Source organism: Pelophylax lessonae, assembly GCF_965119305.1.
Source record: "Pelophylax lessonae genome assembly, chromosome: 12".
NCBI classification, from domain to species: domain Eukaryota; kingdom Metazoa; phylum Chordata; class Amphibia; order Anura; family Ranidae; genus Pelophylax; species Pelophylax lessonae.
In genome coordinates, this window is record NC_138779.1 from 101,988,691 (window position 1) to 102,015,688 (window position 26,998).

General features: G+C 39.9%; 2 protein-coding genes across 2 annotated transcripts in view; both read right to left on the reverse strand.

Moving 5' to 3' along the window:
• LOC309567912 (uncharacterized protein) overlaps positions 1-26,998 on the reverse strand; it is a gene marked incomplete at its 3' end in the record, with an annotated part of 262,103 nt that overhangs the window by 148,400 nt on the left and 86,705 nt on the right. The gene's annotated exons all lie outside the window — the stretch shown is intronic.
• Positions 5,950-16,478, reverse strand: LOC309568447 (uncharacterized protein). Its single transcript, XM_082274116.1, has 2 exons — positions 13,755-16,478; positions 5,950-6,187 (listed from the first exon to the last, which is right to left on the reverse strand). Exon 1 carries the CDS (start codon positions 16,442-16,444, stop codon positions 14,987-14,989), a length of 1,458 nt encoding a protein of 485 aa, XP_082130242.1. The 5' UTR covers positions 16,445-16,478; the 3' UTR covers positions 5,950-6,187; positions 13,755-14,986.

The following is a 26,998-nucleotide window of genomic DNA, read 5'->3' on the forward strand; positions in this document are numbered from 1 at the left end:
ATCATATAACACAACATAAAACTTTGTCCATACTCCCAGTACATACATAAATGTCCATCTGTATCTCCATCATTCTTTGGCAATTATTGGATCTGGTAAACCATTTCAATAATAATTATTTTTAATACAATATAATATTTCTATATGGGAATATCTGAATAATCCCAAAACTGCATTTGGTATTTAGTCTATAGAGGGCAGTATCGTACCGTTCATTAGATTTTGTAGTTAAATAAAAATTACCACTATATCCTTATCTGATGACCTCTTTGACCTCTGGCTAGTGAATATCCATTCATTATTTGGATTCTGACATAACTGTCAGACATTTAGTCTAGGTTTGGAAGATCTATAGTGTCATAAAAACTTACACTAGACCTACACACAAACTTCTCTGAAATTAGGTAATTAGTGATGAGATACACATGTCCTTACACTTAAAAGTAATGTATTCTAAGTAAGATTACTACTGTAAGAATATAAACCCAAAAGGTAATATAACATTCCTAAATATATATTTATATGCCTTACATAATATAATGACATAATTAGTGCTAATATCTTCACACACATAATGATGTATCTTTTAAAACTTATATATAGTTCATCTTTAAATGTCTGCTAGAGTATACTGGGGTATTGTCCATTGTTAAATACTTATAGACAGACTGGCACTACCATTATATCTTATCTGAAAGGTGCCTATGTAAATCTTATTTACGATCTTACAGATACAAAGACCTCTGTAATTCTGAAATTATAAGAACCTCTTGTATGCTTGTAAGAGACATTTTGTTTAACAAGTACATATATGAACTTTCTTTCACCTTCAAAACAAAATGGAAGCCACGCTGTACTGTTCAGCATCATAAGATATGAATATACATGGCTTTTAAAATAATTTTTATTCTATTAGTTAATTACCTATTATTCACCCCAATAATGCCGACAGGATTTGAACCAGCGACCCTCTTGCTGCTAGGTGAAAGTGCTAACCACTACACCACTGTGCCACCAATTGCATATTATTTTACAGAGCTACCTATTTTTGTAAGTGTATTTCTTAGGCTCCATTCACACCTGAGCATATTGTTTTCAAATGTTTTTTCTGGCTTTTTTCAGGCGTTTTTCTGTGCTTTTTTCAAGCATTTTTTGCAGATGTTTGGAGGTAGGCATTGACATCTAACAAAAACGCTTGTAATCTGCCAATAAAGAAGCTCATGTACTTTTTTGAGCTTCAGGTGTTTGCTTTAGGCAACAAAACGCTCAGATGTGAACAGGGGCCATTAAAATGAATCAGATTTTTCTGATTGGGCATTTTGAGACTTCAGAAATGAGCGTTTTACGAGCTGAAATACGCTCAGGTGTGAACAGAGCCTTATTGTACTTTTCTGAGGCTCACAAATATTTATTTTTTCTGCTATGTATTTCATACAGTATATGTACCTTCTTCTACTCTGCTAACATTTACATTGGAAGCTCCAAGAGCAGGAGGTCTTTAGAATTCATAGGCTGAAATCCAGGTACTAACGCTATTATGTTCTATTCGTTTATGGAAGTTATGGAGAGTGGAATAACCTAATCATTTTAGTTTTAAAGAAAATATTAATAACTAAAAGTTTTATGGGGTAGAAGTATGTATGCTGTTTTAATATATTTATAGGTATTTTCTATGCAATCAGAGGTAGTGATAAATTATTAAATAAAATAATCATAATTTGAGAAGCCATTTGATAGTAAGTGGCAAGTAGTGTACAACACTTCCATAATCTATATATACCCATACTATGATTGTGAGTTATGTAGGAGAATGTGTTGCATGCATGTTCTGTGGTTATTTTTTGATCAGAGATGAGTATGATAATAAGACTTTTTATATGGCTGATTCCTTGTGAATGTTATATATTTTATGTGGATCGCTCCCTTAAATATAATGCGTTTAAGAGCCGGTTCACACTTCTGCGTGTGCCGGGTTCGCATGTCATGTCGGAGCGCACTGCTCCGACATGACATGCGATCAGCTGTGCGGTGCGAGTTTAGCCATACAGTTTGTATGGCTAAATTCGCACCGCACCCGCAGCAAAGACGCACAGGAGGCATTTTTGCTGCCGCATCAGGATCGGATCGCACAGCGGTTCACACTTGTGTGATCCGATCCTGTGCGAACTGCACGATCGCACTGCGATATGCGATCAAACTGGGGGTGTCGTTAAGATTACATTGACACCCCCAGCGGATCGCATATGGCAGTGTGAACTGCCGGGGGTGCGTGTGCGATGCGGGAACAGGCTGCGAATTCGCAGCCTTCCCGCATCGCAATAGTGTGAACCGAGCCTTAAACTGTAACATCTGCATAAGGTGGATTTTGAATTTAAAGTGACTAAGGCTCCTTGCACAGTAGGGCATCTAGCCCCTGTGCATCCAATCCTGGTGTTTTAGCATGCTCAGGCACACGTGTCCAGCCCCACTGCATGCAGCCTGTCAAATTTGTCAATAATTTTAAATACAGTGCAGCTAGACGCTAGACAGGGCTTAAGGCTGTACTGAGTATACTCATGTTTAGGGCCCAATTCGCTCAGAGAAGAAGTGTTGGAACACAGGGTATGCTCACTCCCTGTGTGAGGAAACAATATATAGGGGAGACATTGCCGCTTTGTAAAGCTGAAACGTGTTATCTCTTCACTGCCCCCCTGGATTTTGTAGATTTAAGTTAATGAAGAATTTGAGGATCATACATCAATATGTTTTGATTGGACTCCGCCAAAACAGAATCCTGAAAAAAAAAAAAAACAATAAACAGTTGTTAAGAGCTTGCCGACTGCATCACTTACATGTACGGTAGCAAGGTGGCGCTCCTGCACTGGATCATGTACCACAGTGCTGCTGCGCTGTGATTAGACAATGAATTAGCCAACGGATGTCCGCCGCCTTCTGGTGATCAGCAAGGAAGAGCTCTGTTCTGTCAGCAGGAATGTCATGGATTTTATTTGACATTCCTGCAGGAATGTCATGGATTTAATATCCCTGCAATGCAGGGAATAAAATCCATCAGATCCCTTAGTAAAAACAGCACACATAGTACACAAAACACTGGTTAGGCACATATTTACTCCTTCAATCGTCCTTCATTTTAACCCCTTCCCAACCAGTGTCATTATTACAATGACTGTGTATATTTTTAGTACTGATCATATTATTAGTATTAGTATGTATTAGTGTCACTGGTCCCCACATAGTGTCCAAAGTGTCAGTTAGGGGTTTATTTACTAAAGCTAGAGAAGGCAAAATTAGTCACAATTCTGCAAAGAAATCAATCAGCTTGCAGGTTTTATTGCTAAAGCTTAACTAAACAAGCTGAGGTTAGAAGCTGATTGGTTTCTCTGCAGCATTGTGACTAATTTTGCCCTTTCTAGCTTTAGTAAATAAACCCCAGACTGTCTACCGCAATATAGCAATCCCGCTATGAGTCGCTAATCACTGCCATTACTAGTATAAAAAAATATATAAATTAAAATTCCAGTATCCTTTTTCCCTGTCTCATTCCATTTTATTGCACATAACTTAACCGCTTGCCGACTGCCCACAGTATATTTACTGCGGCAGTCAGCCCCTCACAGGCAAAGCGACGTAGGTCTACGTCGCTAGCCTGTGAGGGTCTCGGGAGCCGCCGGAGGTGCGCTCCCACACGGTCACGGACTCCCCCCCCGCGCATGTGACCGGCAGACCCGATCGTCGGTGGAGAGGGAGAAAGGCAGGCGGCTAATGTAAACAAGCCGCCTGTCATTCTCCCCTGTGTATGAATGGTGATCATACGGTTCTGCTATGTAGGACCATTGATCACTGTTCCTACACCTCAAGCCACAGCCAAATCACAGTTAGAATCACGCCCCTAGGGACACACATAACCCCTCCCTCTCAAAAAAAGTTAACCCCTTCACTGCCAGTGTAATTTTACAGTAACAGTGCATATTTATAGCACTGATTACTGTAGTAATGTCACTGGTAACCCCAAAAGTGTCAAAAATGTCAGTCAAGGGTCCGATCTGTCCACCGCAATGTTGCAGTACCGCAAAAAAAATCGCAGATCGCCACCATTACGCGTTAAAAAAAAAACAACAAAAATGACAAAAATCTTTCCCTTTGTTAGTAAACGCGATAACTTTTGCGCAAACCAATCAAAATACGCTTTTTGTGATTTTTTTACCAAACATATGTAGCATAAAACAAATTGGCCGAAAATGTTAAAAAATTTTGATTTTTACATTTTTTTTGGGGAATTTCATATAAAAAAATGTGAAAAATATTGTTATTTTTGCAAAATTGACGCTGTTTTTTTGTTTATAGCGCATGATCAAAAAATCGCACAGGGGATCCAATACCACCAAAAGAAAGCTCTGTTTGTGGGAAAAAAAGGAAGTCAAATTCGTTTAGGTACAGCTTTGCACGACCGTGCAATTGTCCGTTAAAGTCACGCAGTGCCGAATCGCAAAATAGGCCCTGGTCAGGAAGGGGGTAAAATCTTCCGGGGGTTAAGTGGTTAATTCTGAACTTCTTTGTTTTGATTTTTTTTTTTTAATGTATGGATTGCATGAATGGATTGTTGTATGGATTGTTACCGACATGTGGTGAAAATTTCATGTCAATAGCACCTTTAGAAATATATTTACCTAGAAAAATGGTGACGTGTTCAATACTTATTTTACCCGCTCTATATCCCAAAGTTTGTTGACACGATAACTTTTGCGCAAACCAATCAATATACGCTTATTGGGATTTTTTTTTTTACCAAAATTATGTAGCAGAATACATATTGGCCTAAAATTATGAACAAATTTGATTTTTATTTATTTATTTTTTGGTATTCATCGGATATGTTTTATAGCAGAGTAAAATATATTATTTTTGTTGATCTTTTTTTTGTTTAAAAGCGCAAAATAAAAAACCTAGAGGTGATTAAATATCAAATATCATCAAAAGACCTCTATTTATGGGAAAAAAAGGACAAACATTTTATTCTGGTATGCATTGTATGACTGCGCAGTTGTCAGTTAAAGTAACGCGGTGCAGTGTCACAAAAAATGGCCTGGTCGTGAAGGAGGGTAAATCTTCGAGATATCAAGTGGTTATAAAATATAAACATATACACATTGTAATATTGGTTTAAGTTGTCCACTAGTGATCATCACAGTATCAATTATGTACAGTATATTCATATAACAATAGTTAGGTGACCTTACATAAGATTCTATTTCTATTCTCAGTTGTCCACAAGATGTCCCCACAATATCAACTATTGCATCCTTTGTTTTCTATCTCATGAATTCACCATGGACGTAAACCTTTTATTTTAAATTAGGGTTGCCTCTCCTCTTTTTTTTTGGGAACCCATTTCACAGGGTCTGTCTCTGGGAAAGGAGCATCCCCTGGAAACTTTTCATTCTTGTATCTGGTGCTGCATGTTTGAAGTACAGTTGAAATTAAAAAAAAAATACAAGTGAATAACTGTTAGGGAAAGCATCTTTAGACCACAAGCTGATTACAAGGAAGATTTATTTCTCATATATGAGGAGACAAGTACAGGAGATTTTCAGATATTCACCCACCGGTTCTAGCAGCCTGTGACTCGTGGTATCGGGCACCATACACAGTAGCTAGCCTAGTTGGCTTCTTATCTGAGACTTGTCTGACTTCTTAAACTAGCTGGCACATATATATACAGTTAAACGTTCTGACTTCACCCTTCACCCAGGACAATGAGGAATGTCTGTTTTTATTGTCATTTCCTTAAAGGGGAAGAAGCTTCATCTTACAAACTCTCAGATCTAGCCATTACCATATATAGTATAGGGCATTTAAAACCAGTTAGATTGTATTCAAGCAGAACAAAATGGAGTCCCAGTCAGCCTTATACATAAATGATTATAAAGGCATTCTTAATTTCTCTAACAATAACATATCAACACATCTGCAGTATATTGGTAATTGTAATGTATTAGAAAAGTCCAGTTTATAGCATGACCATAATTAGTTAGTTACAAAAAGGTGGTTATTGTCCTCTTCATATACCTTGAAGTCTAATGCTTTCCGCAGTTTGAACCAGAACAATTCATGGCCTAGAGGATCTTCAGGAAGGTCAATGTATGTATTATTCTTGATCAGCTTCCTTAGCTTATGATAGCTGGAAAGTCTAGAAAGAAGTTGAAGAACTTAATATATCTGGTATCTGGCTGTATGAATAAAAGCTTATAACATTGCAAAGTTTTTCATCATATAAAAGATGTCTTCATTTTATAGCTCATGGAATTTCTGAAAGAAAGTTATTATAAAAGTGATCATGGTAGATTCTAAATCAGAAAATAAAATACGTTAAATCCATATTTCATATGCAAACTTAAAGTAGTTGTAAAGATTCCTATTTTTTTTCTTTAAAATAATAAACACATCATACTTACCTGCTCAGAGCAGACCCAACCCTCCTCCTTTTGGTTCTCCTGCCAGAACTTCTAGCCCCTACCCCTTGTTGATTGCCCCCATAGCAAGCTGCTTGCTCTGGGGGCAATCGCGTGTGCTTGCTCCCGCACTGCCTCTGTACACCTATGGGACACACAGAGTGTGGATCAGTCCCGCCCCTGCTCCCTCCTCACTGGCAGACATTGACAGCATTAGGAGCCAATGGTTCCCGCTGCTTTGTCTTAGCCAGTAGGGAGGGAGAGACCCAGGAGAGCCTCAGCTCTTATGCACATCGCTGAATCAGGCTGTGGTAAGTATTAGGGGGGTTGCAGGGGAGCTGCACACTGAAGGTTTTTTACCTAAAAAACCTTCACCCTTTACAACCACTTTAGGATTAAAATGAGTAATTGAAAGGACACCAACAGACAGTAATTGTACCTGAATTATATATAGGGATGAGTGAAGTTGCAAGTTTTTCAATGCCAAATTATTTTTTTTCCCCCAAAGTCTTTTTTATTGAGTTTTTCCATGTACAAAACAGAGCCAACTTGGGTATACCCTGGCTCACTAGGGACATATAAGAAAGAAAGCATACATAGCAAAACTTGTTCCTATACACACTTGGTTCACCACAGTAGCAAATGTGACAGGATGAGATGGTGTCACAATGAAAATGGTAATTTAAAGGACACAGGTCTACATTTACAGAACAGAAAAGTTTTTCCTCTGAAAACGGCTGAAATCCATGTAAAAGTGAATGGGCTGCCTGTGATCTTGTGGGACATAGAGATTACAGTATGAGAAAATCACAGATTTTTTTTAACACTCTGATGCCCATTTATTAAGCAGTGGTAAATTATCACATATATATATGTGTGTGTGTGTGTGTGTGTGTGTGTGTGTGAATGTGTATATATGTACAGTATATATACATAATTATGGCAGGGGGACATGTTTACTATCTTTGGGGGTTACCTGCTACAGGATATGGTAAGACTGTTGCAGTTTGTGGGACTGATCCCAGTGAAGTGGGAGTGTGTTGTGAAAATGGACTTGCTGCAGTGTACTACCCCAAGTAGTAGGTAGACACAGGTTGAAGCTCAACCTGCAGCAAAGTTAAGCACTCAAAAAGACTTGTACTGTATGTGCCTGGTGTAAGTGCTGGAACTGTTAGCCTAGGGGTGACCAAAACAATCTGTGAGCCAGGTTCTCTAGTGACAGGTGCTGCAGAAAAGCCCAGGAAACCTCCCATGAGCCCACAGTGGTGAGGCACAGGGTTTCCCAGGACAACTGTGGAGCTGCTCTAGTAGGCAAAATAATCCCTTTGGAGAGGAAGGGTGGTATGCTGAGTGGCACACAGGTTGCAGTGGGTAATGACCAAAAGCAGCCTGTTAAAGATTATAACACTGTTGATATGTCTGTTATAACACTGTTGATAAAGGTATTACCATTGATAAATGTACTTATGTTGGTGATGTGTTTATTAGCCATGGTGGGAGTAGGATATCTCCTGTGACAACCAGAGACAGAGCCACAGAGTTAATAATGGAAACCTCCAGGGTCTCCCTGTGTTGGAGCCAGAGGTTGTCCAGGACAGCATTAATATTGCTCTAGTGCAGTGATGGCGAACCTTGACACCCCAGATGTTTTGGAACCACATTTCACATGATGCTCCACTACACTGCAGAGTGCATGAGCATCATGGGAAATGTAGTTCCGAAACATCTGGGGTGCCAAGGTTCGCCATCACTGCTCTAGTGGAACAGACTGTGTCTGCACCATGCTGTGTGTGGGAGCAGTCCACTCACCCTAACCCAGTTGGTAAGGGGTTAAGTCAGCTGGCCAAAGCTGAAAGTACACAGCTGGCCCCAAGAGCCAGCTGGCCAAAATTATGTATTGCAGCCAGCCTTGATGTATTATCTCAGAGTAACAGCATGTTGTCAAAATGTGAGGTATATAGAACTGACAAAGATACTGTTTGTGCTGCAGAATCCCAGGTGTCTTCTACAGCAGATGATGCGGTGTTACAGAGCATCCATGATGGAAGCACAATAGATTGAGACAGTTGGGCCAAACAATTGATAGCCATGCTAGACAAGGCTATGTTATGTGAAAAAGGTGTGGACACAAGAACTGCTATGCCAGAAGGAGGGATCTGTTGCCTTATGAGGAGTTTATGTGTAATCTCCATATACAGTAGGTGATATAGGATAGTAGATTTTTAAGTTGTGTAAACCAGTCTGACCAGCCGTAGTAATCAATTTAACAAGTCAGTTTGAAATGCATGCCTGGGCTACCGGGGGGGGGGGGGGGGCACCTGCTATTTACACTTAAACACATAAAAGGATAAATCTGTTTGAAGGGCGAGCTTTTAGCTACCGGGGAGGTGCCTGCTATTTATGCAAAGTAGTACCACCCCGTAATTAAGTTCCTGTTCCCCAGACATCACGGGTCCAAGGCAATAATTAATAGGCCATGTCATGTCCTTCCTTAATTCAGCCTCCATTTCAAAGACGCCCTCATTAGGATATGCAATGACGATGGGCCATCTGTTGAGGAGTGGACAACTTGCCCAGGATATGACCTCGCATATCTAAAAGTTCAATTCCAGAGGAGATCAAAAAGTATAATTAAATTCTCCTTCCAACAGAGAGGAGGGGTTAGCAAGAGGCTGGGTTATGCTAAATATAGGGGATGGGGAAATTGTCCAGTCCTGAATGAGATACGCCCAAAGGGAGGAGAGGGTAAGACAGCTACACCAATTAGAATGGCCCAATGCAAGGCTGTGAGAGATAGGTCCATATTAGTTAAGGCGGGAAGGAGAAAAATTCCTCTTGCATTCAGGAGACTTGGATGAAACTTTCATGGGAATGGTAACTATGGAAAGTAGCTCCTGTACTTAAATGTATACATGTATGTCATATTTGTTGTCTGTTTTGCTGTTCATATCATAATATTTGGAGTATTATACTCTATATTTGTTCAGTTAACCTAGGAATATTTTCCATTTTGTATGTACTATAGATAAATTGTTGTAAAGTAATTTAGGCCTCCAGGCTATATACCAATAAAATTAATATTGCTGTTTTGAAGCTTTCACTCATGGTCAAAGAACTCCCATTTAACCCGAATATTGTCTGAGGTATCATAAATCTGTAACAGATCACAGAGTAACTGGTGGTTGAGGGCGGATTGGTGCCTACAAAGGTTGTTCCCCTCCAGTCAGAAGGACCAATTAAAGGCGCATGCATGGCAGATGGGGTATTCACAGCCCAACCGCTGAATGTCAATTGTCAAGGTGACAGTGTAACTGATATTGACTTGCAGAGGCTCATTGTTGTTGAGTTAGAGGGGATGAGTGTGAGACATACATCTGCCAGTGTTCCAGGGGAGAACCAGGCTGTGATGATGAGTACCTCCTGTGAGGGGGAGGCCCCTTTAAATGTCTAACATCTCAAGCTACAGGGAATTAGCCCCTCCACGTCTATGGTAAAGGAAAGGTCCCTAAAAAGTTGTTGCATATTGATGCGGATTGCATTGATATGATATGTTTGCTATTGGAACTGCTAAAACTGATAAAAGCAGTCAGATATGTTGGTATTGCGGAGTACCAATGGATGGAGCCAGGTAGTACAAGCTGTGCTGGCTAACCTAAATCACCTGGAACTGGAACTGGTTGGTACAGTGCTTTTTAAAAGTGTGGCAAGTGATCTCACAGTTCCCTATGAGGGTGTTTCCGAGTACTGTTTGGTATGGAAGGGGCACTAGAGAGCTGATGGAGACATCAGAGGTCTCTCCGCCTGATGCGGTGACAGAGAACGCTTCTGCTACTGAGGTCTGAGGTGCGGCTGATCAGATGTTAGTAAATGGCGCTGATACTGCCTCATCCCACTAGACCTCATAAGAAGGAAGGGACTGATGTGGAGGCGGCAAAAACAGAGATTCAGTCTATCACATGCAAAGAGGTACAATTTGAAGTACCCAGAGATATAAAAGTTAAAAAATTGTGACATGGGAAACTGCGAGCTGGCAGGGATTGGTACTACTAACAATGGTACTGGTGACTGTGACATTGAAAGGTGTAAACCAGTGTGGAATATGGCATTAACTAATACTGTGTTACCAAGTTTATTGGGGAAAGACAAGTTAAAAATGTCAGGTCCCTTTGCATAAATAACAGCCAGACAGAAAGCATTTCTGCTGTTGTGGTCAGGGGTTGTCCTGGTCAGTTTTTGTTATCCGTGAAGGGCTCATGTATTACACACTGGGCAACCCTCATGAGCTGTTCTTAACCTCAATATAAGTGGGGAAAGAAAGGAACCGCCAATGGTGCATTATCTTTTAACATTTTATTAAATGTAAAGAATCACACTTACATTTAGATGAGAAAATGCTTGCATTGAAATCACCCTATGCGGAACATAGATGACGACGGCTGCCTGCAGTGCAAACCGCCGTGTGACGTTGTGTGTGATGACGCGGCGCCTCCTCTCTGGCGCGTTTCCTCCCGATTGGGCATCAACTGAGATAGGAGGGGCGGTTACTTTCTTTCCCCACTTATATTGAGGTTAAGAACAGCGAATACCCACCAGAGACCGACCCATCACCTACCGTGTTGGAAGGGAGAAGTGTCTGTTGATTTACAGCTCTACCCATTCATTGATTTGGTAAGAGGCTCAACATCCCCACTCCTCTTGGATGGTGTTAGGGGTCACATCTTCCCAACCTTTTTGGTGTTTGATCTCTGGAGCGGAATCACTTATATATATGCCCTAAATTCTCATCTTTTTGGTAAGAAGCTACTCTGGTGGTGGGACATTGAATTTAGTCACGTGATCTTCACCTCTTCTGTTTAAGGCTTCATCACAACTAATTTAACTGGACTATTTTTATATATCGCTTGGGACTTTATACATCACCATGCACACCTGAGAAACACATTGATGTTTTCACTGTGATTGCTGTGGTTTAATGTTTGTGTTTTATGCAACCCTTCTAATGTCATTAGCACATTTTGTTGTACACCTTTATTTTTGATGTTTTCAGTACACGGTTGGTTTGTTTAAAATCCTTCCCTTGTTTGCACCTTGCAAAAGATTTATTTTAATCGTCACCTTATTGATTAGCGCACCTGATATACCCATCCCTATCAAGTTCACTATTAAGCTCTAAGGTAGCAGCTTCTCAATACCTAATCAGCGCACTTTCATTTTTTCACTCACAACAGTGTGGGTTGACAGGCAGCGTTCCGCCCACACCTATTGTCAGTTTGACAGCTAGCTTACTGTTGGTGCTTATGGCTGTAGATGCTGTTGTGTTGTCTGCTTTTTTGACTTTATGCTGGCTTTCTGCCACATGCAATCACTGCCTGTCATCCCACACTGTTACCTGTATGATTCTGGTCTGTTACATCTGAAGTTTGACGGCTCTTTCAGGCTGGACTCTATTGTTTTCACGTGTAAGTGTACTATGTTTTGATGAATGGTGATGCTTTTATTCCACTAACTGTAGCTCCCTGTTTGTGCCTTTTCTTCCTACATGAGAGTGGATTCATCCCAGATCCTATTGGAAGCTGCAGGCATTTTTTTATCTTTCCAGACCCTTTGATGCTACTTTTGGGACTATATTTACACATGGACTTATTACTTGTGCCCTACCAGGAGAGCTGGGCAAGTGGTGCATGCAGCAATTATTTGTCTGTATGTTCACAAGGCAGAATTGTTGACCGTATGACTGTCATGTAGTTTTATTGTTGGTTCCACATACTGTACATGCTCTCTGGATATGTTTGTGTTGCAATTAAAAAGCAATGTAGTTCAGTCTGCAGTACTGGCAGGAGAGGAGCAGCTACTTAAACCTGGCTGTAAGTTTTCCTGTGTCCACTGCTGCCTTTGTTCATGTTTGAGGAGAGGATTCTGTGTCTGATCAGTGACAGAGAATATTCACATGCACAGCTGCAAGGAGAAGCTGCTAGTTCAGAACTGAGAGTAGCTGGGGTAAGCCCACAATTTACCCAACAGGAACAAACTGAAGATGTGGACTGCTAAGAGTACTGGGAGAAATGGAGAATTGCGGGAGCTGTAGTTTCCTACAGACTGAGCTGGCTTGAAAAACTGGGAAGAGAAACGACAGAACCCAAGAGGACCCTAAAGCTCTAAGGGAAGTGGGACTGTTTTCCCAGGCAGAAGAGAGGAAGTGTGAAAGACATTCAGAGGGACTAAGTTTGCTTCAGACTACTAGCAGAATGCTCACCTGAGAGGGAGACAGGCACAGTGGCAGATTTTCTGGGACACCAGGGAGCACCGTGAATGCTGATGGAGCCTGCTACCTGATAGATGGGAAGGCCCCTGCATCTACTGACTCGTTGTGCTGCCAACAGGAAACAGAAGGAGATCACTAGCTACCACAGAGGTTGGTGAGACACTGCAGGCTAAACCCCACTACACTTAGACAAATCTTGAACAGTGTTGCCTGCAAGTATTACAGAGTTAGTGCCTTTATCAGTGCTTGAAGGGACATTATCCTGAGCAGTCTGAGGTAAGAGTTGAGCCAAAATGAGCTGGCCAGAAGAAGAAATTAAGTTTATTACTGACTGCTGAACTGTTATGGTGGTGTAACTCACCTTAGTTTTGATTGCCCCAATAAAGGGTTTAGGAGGGACTACCTTCTACGCCAATAGTTTGTCTTCACAGTAGATTTCTTGCTACTGTTCAGGTATTTGCTGTATATGTCTTGCTATTGTTTAGCTATTTGCTGTATCATTACTGTTTATATCTTTTTTGCCACCAGGATACCACATATACTATATGTATTGTATATCTGCAACAAATATTCCCCATCCGGCTTGGTGTGTCAGAGTGCATGGTGCTATTTGCAGAGTCATAGTCACAGAAACAGGGGGCCTGAGAAACAGAGATTTCTTTAGGGGTAAAAGCTACAGAAACATTGGCAGTCTAAATTGTATATGCATGCGTTGTGTAACTGCTGTAATTCAGCAGACAGCACTGGCGGTGTTTCCAAGAAACCTTGTCACTCAACTTTTTTTCTCTTTAGTCCTATGAATAATTTATGAGGGAGCATTAACATTGTTTTTTTTCTACAAACATGCATCTATAGTAAACTTATAGGATCCAGCAAGGCAGGGTATACTACTGCTCAGCCCAATCCTAGGTAAAGATTTACATAACCATGATGAGTGTCAAGGGGGTTACTCTACTAAGTTTACAGAGCTTTTTAACAACCCAGTGGTAGTACAAAAACTGGTCTTGACATTTATACTGACAAGATAATACTTTATACTTTACCTGTAATCTGGAATATTTTCCAAAAAAACCACAAGCAGTACATCCTCTCTTTGGTTGAAAACTTTAGAACAAGCCATTTCAATCTCCAATCTGCACCACTGGCTTTCCAGGTAGTTTCTGCTGATTACACATAAAGTTTTACGACTATTATTTATGGCGTCTTGAATATTGTCAATGTAGTATACTCCAGGAATAAAATCTCTGGGTCTGAAGCATACTTTATATCTCTTTCCACCCTTGCATTCCAAATTAAGTAATAATTCCTTCATGACCCACTCTTCATCATCAGAGCAGTATGAAATGAAAGCATCATATTTGTACATTTTGTGCTCCTTTTGTAGCTTCCAATGACACCATGCTCTGGCCATGTAGTAAAAGTAGAGTACAGACCACTTCAGCTTCACCATCACAAGGCTTGTGACTATGAATAAGAAAGTTATACTAAAACTTCCAAAGAAAAAGAAAACAGAGATATCAGTTCCACAGAAGCTGAGGTCCTGGTTTACAAAATTCAGGTCACGTACTACTTGGCCAAAGCAACTGTATGATTGTATGAGGGGTACTTGAACCTTAGGGTTTAGTTGTGACCAATTCTGGAACCAATAATTTTCACAGGAACAGGAAAGGGGATTCATGTAGACATCAAAATAACCTAAGTTAGTCAAAGGTGTCAGAAGGTCCTGACTAATGTTCCGAAGTATGTTGTTCTTCAGTGATAAGTTTTCTAAGAACTTGAAATGAGCAAATGTATCTTCTGGTAGGTCTCTGATTTTGTTGTTGTCAAGATTGAGATATCTTATTCTGAAAAATTTGCGAATAAACTCAACTGTGTCATGTTGATCTAACTCTTGTAAAGTTTCTGACAAATCCAAATCAGTCAAATTTGTTAAAGGAGAAAAAGACACATTTCTGAAAAGAGAGACTGAAATACCTCTCATGTTCAGTTTTTTAAGGGAACCCAGGCCTTCAAACAGTGTTTCTGGGATACTGTCTTCATAACGAGGATCCTGGTAGCTTATATCCAATGTTTCCAATAATTTAAGCTTCTCAAATGGTCTTTTAGAGTATTCTTTTTTAAAAGACCAACAGTTTCTGCTTATATCCAAATGTATCAGAGATTTCAACCCCGTAAAGTTACTGATTCTGTAAATAATATTATTAGATAAAGAAAGAGTCTTCAATAATCCAAGCCTGTCCAATCCAAACTTCTGTACTGTCTGAATTTTGTTCCCTTACAATAAAAGTGTCTCAAGGCTTTGCAGTTTATGAAAAGGCCAAGTTTTTGCCAATGATATGCTATTCTCTTGAATATCCAAGTACCTGAGATTCTGTAAATTACTAAAACTGTCCCTGGTAATAACTGCAATGTTGCAGCTTTTCAGAATCAAGTGGGTTAAGTTTTTTATATTTTTAAATGCTTTTCCGTTGATGCGCGCTAAATAATTTTTTGACAAGTCCAAATAACGAAGATTGATTAAAGGACTAAACAAGAAATCTGGCAAACTTAATAGGTCATTTCTTTCAAGGATTAGGGTATGAAGAGCTTCTAAACCATTCCATGTAGTTTGATTAATCATATTGAGTTTACACTTGTCAAGATACAAAACCTCAAGGTTCCTAAAAGCCTGAAGTTCTGTGTTTACTAGTCTTTTAAGAGAAGTTGTTGAAAGAATAAGTGAAGTTAGGTTTGTGCATCCACCAATGAGGTGCAGTTTTGAAGAAGAGAACTTTGAATGCTTGATGTCCAACATCCTTAAATTGGGAAAGGATTGAAAAACCTGGCAAGCAATAGATAAATTGAGTGCACATTTCATACTTGACCAGTGAAGTCCAGTCAAGTTGGGGATTTCAGTTTGAAGAAGTACTGATATATTTAAAGGGTTTTCATCAAAGTTAATATCTAATAATTTGGGTGCATTATTGAAAGTACTCCCATTTATTGAACTCAGAGTATTTCTCTTCACATTGAGGCCTGTTAGATTAGGCAAATACAGTTGACTAAGATCGAATACTGATATTTTATTATTGCTTAGGTCTAACATGTTCAGGGATGATAGGATCAACGGAGTTTGGTTACTTCGTAAATCAGTTATTGAATTGTTGCTAATATTGAGATTGTGCAATTGGTTCAACTGTTTCAGTGCTTCAGCCACAGATGTAAAATTTGAAATGAGATTTAAAGACAGATCAAGTTTTTGTAAAACCGTTAAATGATTAAAATTTACACTTTCTATTGTGCTTATCTTATTTTTGCTAAGGTAAAGAATCTGCAGGCTTGTCAAGTACTTCATGTCCACATTTTGCAATGATTGTATTAAATTATTGCTGAGGTCCAGATAGTAAAGAGAGTTTAAATTGTAAAAAGCTCCAGAACAGATTGTTCTAATTTTATTTCTATTCAGCTGAAGCTCTAGAAGTTTGGGTAAGTGGGAAAAAGCTTTGTGCTCTACTACAGTAATATCATTTTGTGATACATTTAACCACAAAGTTTGATTTGGAAGATGCTGAATGGATTCTGTTAAGTTCACAACTCTTTGTTTTATGCAGTTAGCATATCCTCTGTTCTTATAGGTCAAAAAACACTTGGCATATCCAAAGGCTGTTGCTGGCGGCGCAATATGCAGTGTCATTGTGAGCAAGACCATGATATGCTTGATTGAGTAATAATAACCCATGTCAGAAGACTTCATGGTTTCTCGAACGAGGACAGAACAAATATAGTGATCTAAAGAAAAATAAATGTAAAAAGGTTAAGGTTAAAGAAAATTAACATCAACTGTAATTTTCACAGGAAATCAGACAGAGCAAAGCATTCCCTAGTCCCATCCTAAAAATGGTATACAACCAGATTGTTCTAATAGCAAATTTGTTATTTTAGGCCTAATTTGATCTGAAAATATAAATCCAGTAAGAAAATTAAGTTTTTAAAAATTTAAATATTAATATTTGAATATTAAAAGGGAAAATGTATTGGTGTTTGGTTACATTTATTTTCTTTCTAACAGATGCCACTGAACCTTTCGTGATACATTCGGCATGGAATAAACATATTACATACCAAATCTGGGTTAAAAAACTAAATAAATATTAATAACTTGATTATAACATCATAATAAAATGACCATATGTATATACACGCAATGATTTGCTATACTTTTATCACAATACAGTCATAATGAGTGAATTGATCAATAGTAACTCTAGGCTTAGAGAAACCTATGAATAAGAAATGTGTAAATAAATTTCTTATATAAAATATTTTTATGTATTTTTTATATATGGATCTGAACAGCTGGAGTAGGCTGTCTGGATCCATTGGTTATAGGATTTTCTTTGCTCGGTTACATGCCTACTTTCTTTCTTGAATTGTGAGTTCAAGACTTACTGTTTTTTTGATTGCTTTACTGAATAACACATTACTACACTATGACGCTGTTTGGTGCCCCTCTCTTCGTTTGTTTTTTTGCAGTTTCTGGTTTCTCAAGCCTAGTGCAAGGTGGCAGCAAGGCCAATAGCCATAGATGGTATTCAGTGTCTAGTAACCATTTTCACCTATGGGATGTGATTCAGAATATTTAAATTGTTTTTATTACTCAATTAAGCTTTTCATGTATGATACATGAAAAGCCAATATGGAGTTGGCTGTAAAGTAAAGTCAACTCCATATTAATGTCCATGGTTTTGGAAAAGAAGGTCCATGAAAGTTCATAGAGTTGAGATGGTGTCCACAAACTTTTGGGCATATTGTGTTAGTAATTTACTGTAAATGCGTATTTGCAGTTTGCAGTTCGGCTTTGAAGTGATTAGCCCTTACCTGTCTGGTGTGTTTAGGATCTAAGCTTGCTTAACACCTTCCCGCCCAGCCCAAAGCAGAATTATGGTCTTTACTGTTGTGACTTGACATCATATGACGTCCTTCACTTCGCACCGATCGTGCCCGACCCCGTTCAGTGCGGCAATCATTGATGAGCTGTTTTCCTCAGACAAAGCGCATCCCTGATCAGAGTAAAGAGCCAATTAAATTGGCTCTTTACCACGTGATCGGCTGTGTTCTATTACAGCCGGTCACAAATGTAAACAGAACTTGCTGTTCCCGGCTTCTTCTCCTCAAACACTGATCCTGTGTGAAGAAGAGAACACAGGATCAGTGAGTAACCCTTTAACATCTACACTACTGTGCACCACACGACCCCCCAAAATAGGAAAAAAAACTGTCAGATCAGCCCATCAGTGGATCTGTCAGTGCAGCCATCAGTGGACCTTTCAGTGCAGCTTATCAGTGCAGCCATCAGTGGACCTGTCAGTGCAGCCATCAGTGGACCTATCAGTGCAGCCATCAGTGGATCTATCAGTGCAGCCATCAGTGCAGCCTAATCAGGGTACCCATCACAGAGCAAACATCACTGCCGCCCATCAACAGTGTACCCATCACAGTCGCCCATCAGCAGTTTACCTGTCATACAGCCGCAATCACCAGAGCCGCCTGTAATGATCACCTGTACTAGACACAGAACGAGGTGGCCATGTTGTTCGATTTGCTTATAGGACGGCATGACAGTTTACAAAAGACCCTCACTTACACAGCCCCCTCCTCGAGCTAAATAATTCCTGGAATGCAGAGAGTTTCGACTTCAAACAAGCCGTTATCTGAAAAGATGTTTGGACGGATATCTGTTCTGCTACTCAGGCTGGTCGTAAAGCCATAACCGGGCAAAGAAGGATAAAGGCTAATGGGTCGTAAAACAGAGCCATTCAAGAGCTCTGTTAACCACTTAAGCCCCGGAAGATTTTACCCCCATTCCGACCAGGGGGTATTTTGCGATTCGGCACTGCGTGACTTTAACGGACAATTGCGCGGTCGTGCGAAGCTGTACCTAAACAAATTTGGCGTCCTTTTTTTCCCACAAACAGAGCTTTCTTTTGGTGGTATTTGATCACCTGTGCGATTTTTTGATCACGCGCTATAAATAAAAAAAGAGCATCAATTTTGCAAAAATAGCAATATTTTTCAAATTTTTTTATATGAAATTCCCCCCAAAAAAAATGTAAAAATAAAAATTTTTTAACATTTTCGGCCAATTTGTTTTATACTACCTATGTTTGGTAAAAAAAATCGCAAAAAGCGTATTTTGATTGGTTTGCGCAAAAGTTATCGCGTTTACTAACATAGGGAAAGATTTTTGTCATTTTTGTTGTTTTTTTTTAACGCGTAATGGCGGAGATCTGAGATTTTTTTTGCGGTACTGCGACATTGCGGCGGACAGATCGGACCCTTGACTGACATTTTTGACACTTTTGGGGTTACCAGTGACATTTCTACAGTAATCAGTGCTATATATATGCACTGTTACTGTAAAAATACACTGGCAGTGAAGGGGTTAACTTTATTTGGGAGGGAGGGGCTGTGTGTGTCCCTAGGGGCGTGCTTTCTACTGTGATTGGCTGTGGCTTGAGCTGTAAGGACACTGATCAATGGATCTACATAGTAGATCCATGTGATCAGTGTCTTTACAGCGAGGAGAATGACAGGTGGCTTGTTTACACAAGCTGCCTGACATTCTCCCTCTCCCCCGCCGATCGCCGAGTGGCCGGCGGACATCGGGTCCGCTGGTCACATGCGCGGGGGGGTCCGTGACCACGCGGGAGCGCGCCTCCGGGGGCGCGCGCTCGCTCCCTAGACCCTCACAAGCAAGCAACGTAGCCCTACGTTAGTTTGCCTGTGAGGGGCTGACCGCCGATGTAGATAGTCGTGCGGCGGTCGGCAAGTGGTTAATTGAACACATTCACACACAAATTCATAACTTTAAACACAAACATAGATATGTCTCTATAAAGTGTATAGTTAAATGCAAAATAAAATACTGAACGGAACGAGATCATACATGACCACTTTAGCTCCTATGCAAGATAAGCTAGCTGTCAGATGCCTTACGGGTCAGAGGTTACTTAGAGATAGCCTGTGTTTGGTATCTGTGGATATAAAATTCAATGCTGCACAATAATCTATCAGTTTCAAGAAGGCAACTGGTATATATTGGAAGATATGAATTATGTTATAAGTCTGTCTATACGGGAGGTTCCTTGTTTGTATTGTCGTAAACCTTAGGGCAGCCCATGGCCACTGTGTTTATTGGTCAGGGACATCTGTAACACCCCCTGTGGTCTCAGAGAAAAGAGGAGAGAAGCAGATGAGGTGACAGTTCTCATGGTAACATCGAGAAGGAACATCTATCAAGTTTGAGAACCGATCACAACTGGCTCAGCTTCTGAACTCTGGTAACACCAAGGACATTGAATGCAAGTATTCTTATTTCCCAAATCTATCTTATTTCTCTAAATTGCTGAATTGTGTCTCTCTTTCTTTGAAACACTTTTTTTCTGTAAATATTTTATTTGCACCAATTTTAACCTTTTTATTATTAAACCTTATTTTGAAAAGTGTTAATATTTTCCCTAAGCTCTTAATGCAAACTAACAAAGAACCTGTCTCTTGAAGAGTGCTACTGTATAGAATAAATCCTCTGAACATTCCTGTCTGTGGTGACAGTGCATGTTACAGATGATTATTCTAAAGTCATAATTGGTATTTCTAAAATTACGAACGTCCGCTGGGCTCATAACGTAGCGGTGGCGGCAGTGAAAAGGGTTAATTGCTTAATTAGCCCGGTGACAATCGCTCCCAGCCTGCTGGCATCTAGATTGTGGTCCTGCAAGCTGGAAAATCTTTGTGACGGGTGCAGCTTAGAGTGGCATTGTTACCCAAGTGACGGCAGGGTGTGAGATTGCCTGGTAGGGATACCAGGGATCTGATACCCGCCACCGTCACACCGCCATGTCCAAAAAATATTTTACTAGTAAGGAGGCATATAAAATCCTTAGTATGTTGGATGAGAGCAACAGGGAGCTCTCACCATTCGAATTCCAATTCAGAATACATGCCAGAAGAAAGTAGTGGATCCGTGACTGAATCAGAGGAGGAAACAGTCCCTCCTAAAAGAAGACCAGGCAACCATCAGCAGTGCTATGCACCCTAATGGCACCTACATCAACAGCGCTAGACCCCAGGATAAAAGACACAGTACCAGCCCTGGAATATCATACCAGACACAAATCAGGGCCCAAACCTATCTTCCAGACACCCTGGCAAACACATTATGGCTGCCTTCCAGCTGGGGGTCAGCTACAATCCCCCCTTTCACCGCACAGCCTGGTGCACAGGCCAACACTGGCATTTTTTCCGTAATTAATTTTTTAAATTCGTTTTTCACTGGCGATTTACTTCAATACATCGTGGACCAGACTAAACTTTTTGCAGATCAATATATTGCAAACAACCCCATTTCGTCCTATGCCCGTCTGTTTTATCGGAAACGTCTCACAGAGGAAGAGTTTAAATTGTTTTTGGGCCTTAAGTTTTATATTGGCTTAAAAAAAAATGTATTACGTGCCTACTGGTTCATCCACCTCATCCATCACATGCCAATTGATTCTGCTGTAATGCCCAGGTTACTCTAAGACATGATCATGCACTTACTGCATTTCAATGATAACTCACAGTGCCCACCCCAAGATCATCTCAACTATGACAAACTAAATAAAACCCACCTACTAACAAATTATTTTTCTAAGAGATTTTCTGAATGTTATGTTACTGACCAAAACATTTGTGTGGATGAATCCCTTGTCCCCTTTACTGGCCAGCTGCAATTCAAGCAATACATTCCCAGTATTAATGTCAGGTATGCACTGAAACTCAACAAGTTTGTGAAAGAGCCACAGGATATGCGCATGCCTTCTGCGTCAATAAAGGCAAAGACTCCCAGCTCCAGCCCCCTGAGTGCCCAACCTACTTTGGCACAAGCAGAAAAATTGTCTGGGACCTGGCATTCCCACAGTTCAAAAAAGGTTATCATATCTACCTTGATAACTACTATACAAGTCTTCCCCTTTTCCACCAACTGTACTGTGAAAAAAACAGGAAGGACTTCCCACAAAGTCTGGTCAACACATGGCTACAAAGGGGGGAATAAGCAAGTCTGAGAAACAAGGAAGAGCTGGCCATGAACTGGAGGGATGAGAGAGATGTGTAGTCTAGGGATGATCGAACGGTTCGGGTCCACCATCGGTTCGGCCCGAACATTGGGTGTTCGAGGTTCGGCCAAATTTAGAACTTTTTGCCCAAAAAGTTCGGAATTCGGCAACCAGAACCGCCCAAAATGCAATGCTTCAGGAAATGGGCTTTAAAAGCCCATGATTGGACCAGAACCATTAGCAAAAGCCAATTGAGGGGGCAGGAGAATGCTAGGAATGTAATTGGAGTGACTAGGGGGTCCCTAGACCAATCATTAGTGAATACGCCCCCAGTATATAAGATCGCCCCAGCCATATTCCTAGCATTGTTATACTGGACATGGAAGAGAGTGGAAGCAGTTCTGTTAATTTTACTTTAAAAGTGTCATTTAGCATTTATTAGTGTGAGGAAAGGGATATCTAGTGTAGTTAGAGTGCTCCTTTACACTTTAGTTAGCTTCAAAAATTTAGTTTCTGTAGAGAAAGTGTTAAGTGTCAGGGGACCGTAGTGTAGTGTAGGGTTAACTGGCAGTGACTGCTATGGCAGGGTGACAAAACCCTTCCATAGCAGGGTGACCGCTATAGAGAAATGATCATTTCTCTGAATAGCTTCGGGACAGGCATAAGACTTCTCACCAGCCAAGCATTTTTTATGCTGCAGGGGCTGCCACTGCCAGTGCTTTTTTGAGGACATGTTTGATGTCAGACATGACATCTGAACATGTGTATAGGGGGTATATATAGACATATATGTCTGTATATATACCCCTAGACATATATAGGTGTGATAGTAGCAAAAATAAATGCTTGCGCTAATGAAATCATTTACAGTAATATATTTCTGCTACTATCACACCTATATATGTCTAGGGGTATATATTCAGACATATATGTCTATATATACCCCCTATACACATGTTCAGATGTTTTGCCTGCCTCAAAAGAACCCAAAAAAATGCCAAAAAAACGCTAGCGTCAAAAAAAAAAAAATGCTCAGGTGTGTTTTTGCTGGCATTTTTTGGGGGTTTTGGAGGCAGGCAAAACCTCTGAACTTGTGCACAGTACCACTATACACAAGTTCAGATGTTTTTCCTGACTGCAAAGAACCCAAAAAAATGCCTGCTTTGAAACCGGCAAGGTGTTACAGCAGAGAAGCCATATTCCTGTGCTGAAAGTTTTTTAATACATACAATCCTTTTTGTTTCTGGTTCTGGATATGCTACAGAGCTGAAACTTCACAGGTACACCTTTTAGACCCCCCAGACACAAAATCACACAAAAAAGTTCTTAAAAATTGTCATTTTTGATAAAAAAGCCAATTATTGAAAAAAAAAAAAGAGATTTTTTGATTTTTACTTTGGATTTCAGATCTGGGGGGTCTAAAAAGTGTACATGTGAAGTTTCAGCTCTGTAGCATGTCCAGAACTAGAAAAAAAAGATTGTTTATATTAGAAAACTTTCTGACAGGGGGTTGGCTCCGCTCCTGTAACACCTTTCCGGTTTAATAGAAGGCATTTTTTTGGGATCTTTGCAGTCAGGAAAAACATCTGAACTTGTGTATAGTGGTACTGTGCACAAGTTCTGATGTTTTGCCTGCCTCCAAAAACCCCCAAAAAATGCCAGCAAAAACACACCTGGGCATTTTTTTTTTTTACGCTAGCGTTTTTTTTGGCATTTTTTGGGGTTCTTTTGAGGCAGGCAAAACATCTGAACTTGTGTATAGTGGTGTATATACACACATCCATATATTTATATACACACCTAGACATATATAGGTGTGATAGTAGCAGAAATGTATGCTTGCGCTAATGAAATCATTTACAGTAATATATTTCTGCTACTATCACACCTATATATGTCTAGGTGTGTTTATAAATATATGTATGTGTGTATATATACCACTATACACAAGTTCAGATGTTTTGCCTGCCTCAAAAGAACCCCAAAAAATGCCAAAGAAAACGCTAGCGTAAAAAAAAAATGCCCAGGTGTGTTTTTGCTGGCATTTTTTGGGGGTTTTTGGAGGCAGGCAAAACATCAGAACTTGTGCACAGTACCACTATACACAAGTTCAGATGTTTTTCCTGACTGCAAAGATCCCAAAAAAATGCCTTCTATTAAACCGGCAAGGTGTTACAGGAGCGGAGCCAACCCCCTGTCAGAAAGTTTTCTAATACAAACAATCTTTTTTTTCTGGTTCTGGACATGCTACAGAGCTGAAACTTCACATGCACACCTTTTAGACCCCCCCAGATACTAAATCCAAAGTAAAAATCAAAAAATCTCTTTTTTTTTTTAAATTTTTCAATAATTGGCTTTTTTTATCAAAAATGACAATTTTTAAGAACTTTTTTTGTGTGATTTTGTGTCTGGGGCATCTAAAAGGTGTACCTGTGAAGTTTCAGCTCTGTAGCATGTCCAGAACCAGAAAAAAAGATCATATAGGTGTTAAAGTTAAAGGAGGGTTCCACATTCCTGTTCTACTGAAAAATTATCTTTTTTTTTTTCATGGTTCTGGACATGCTACAGAGCTGAAACTTCACATGCACACCTTTTAGACCCCCCAGATACTAAATCCAAAGTCAAAATAAAAAAATCTCTTTTTTTTTCAATAATTGGTTTTTTTATCAAAAATGACAATTTTTAAGAACTTTTTTTGTGTGATTAATAGTTAATGGGGCATGACCCAGAACCCTAGGCACTTTTTAGGGGCATTTATTGGGTTTTGGGGCTTCAAAATTGTGTTTTTTGATTACCGAAGTTCGGGTCCCATTGATTCCAATGGGGTTCTGAAATCCGGACCGAACTTTCGGGAAGTTCGGATGTTCTGGCCGAACCAAATTTTTCAAAAGTTCGATCATCCTTAGTGTAGTCCTGTTCACCATCCGCAATGACCCCTCGGTGGAAATTCACAGAAGACATGGTCCCATCCAAAAGCCTGAGTGCATCTGCGATTATAATCAGTTCATGGTGGGGGGGTGATTTAAGCAATCAGATTCTACAGCCCCATTTATCAACAAGAAATACCCTCTACTAGTATACAAAAGTTGCAATTTACCTTTTCCATTTGGCCACTTATAATGCGTATGTCTTCTATCGAAAGTCAACAGAAAGACACAGCACCTTCCTCACAATTACAAGACAGGTTCTTACAGAGGGGCTATAGTAGAAAAAGCACTAAAAAAGCATGTAAAAAAGCAAAAAATAGCCCAAGAGATCTCCTCCTTTTTCAAGGGGAGTCTCAAAATCTTCCAAATATAACAAAAATGATCACAAGATACTGCTCACAGTCTAAACAATTGAAAGACATCATAGCCAAACATTGGCATCTGTTAGCAGAGGACAAAATCCTTAGCAAGTTCGTAGATGTCAAGCCCAATATGATTTTCAGGAGGAATAAATCTATTCGAGACATGGTGACAGCCAGTCACTACCAGAGAGACAGAAGGACGGACCCCTGCACCAAATTACCCCAGGGAACTTTTCCCTGTGGGCTGTGTAATTATTGCAAGTTTATTGCTAGCAAAGCTCAACAAACCCTGCCAAATGGTCGCCCATTCATTTTGAAACATTTTGTGACGTGTCAGACCATAGGGATTGTTTGCCTTTGGAAATGTGAATGCCCCGCCTTCTACGTGGGCAAGACAAAACAACATTTTTGGGAGAGAATTAAAGATCATGTATCATATACACAAGGCGGTGATTTAGAAAGTCCGATAGCCAGGCATATAGCTCAAACGCATAGATATGAATGTCCAAAATTTAATTTTTTTGCCCTAGAAAGGATCCACCCTGGACCTAGAGGGGGACCCTTTGATAACTTAATTTTACAAAAAGAGGCACGTTGGATTTTTTCTTTAAATGCATGTACTCTCCCAGGACTTAACGAACATCTGAGCTTTGCCCCTTTTCTAGGAGATTAATATCCTTCCGTATGTTTAATATAACGCTGAAGGAAAAAAAAAATTGGAAGGCACTCTGCATATACTTTTTAAAAGGAAAAAAAAAAAAAAATTATTTTTTTTTAATACCCCTTTTTTTTTTTTTTTGTTGTCTCTCACTCTTTGTGGGTCTGACCACCACGTGACCCATTGTCCTGCACACCGACAGCTGCAGTGCTTATTATATACGTATTATAATATCATATACCTTGAAAGGTATTATGCCATCTGGCCATATATTTGACCAGTACCTTTTTGTGCCTTTGATTGTTGGTATATCCTTGCAATGAACACTGTTTTTATATATCAAATTTGATTCTAAAGTTTGGACAGTTATTTATTGAGGAATTCTATTGCTCTTAGCATATATCAACATTTTGCTGTTGCGATGCTATTATGCATTCCTTTCGTGTTGACACATTGTTGTCGGCTAAAGACACCGCTAGTTGTGCATTTACCCTGCGGCGGATCGTCACACAGGACGTTCACTTCCGGTTTGCGGGAACATCCTCCCGCAGCGTTCACACGTGGACGCTTTTGGCGGACGGATTTGGGGGGTGGGAGACTCGGTGGAGGGGGAGGCGCAGATCCACATCAGGTCAGTATATATAGCTGTAACACTTGGCAGTTCTCAGTAGCGGGTCTATATTCAGACGGCTGTACCTTTGCTGAACCTTGTGATTCTAATGATCGGTAAGCGATACCCCCTTCATCATTTTTTCTATCACCAATATATATCCATTTAACCCTTCAGAGTAACCGAATGCTTATGGGCTTTTTTTGAATGTATATTATTTCAGATCCTTGATGAGAGCCAAGCGCCCATTATTCGGTGATCCTGCCTTATCAAACTGCATATTTCCTGCACCTTATTCACCCCTAATTTTTTACACGGTCACCTTTATTACACGCCTATTCACTATTTGTGGAAACAAGTGACTGGGATATTTTCAATGACCAGCACTCTATCTATGTAATCGACACTTCTCACGCAATTTTGATATCCTTGTCACTACAAGCATGATCCCTTAAAAAGAATCCTTGGTAAGCATCTTTTTTACAAATGAATTTTCTATCACTCCTTTACCAGCCAGACTCAACCTAAATTTAGGACTCAGGAGAATATCCTTTTTGTTTTCTCTTAGTTTTAGGAACTCACGGCTCCTTCTCTACATAAGTTTGATTTTAAGCCAAAACGAGTACGATCAACTATCTACTGTGATCTTTAAATTT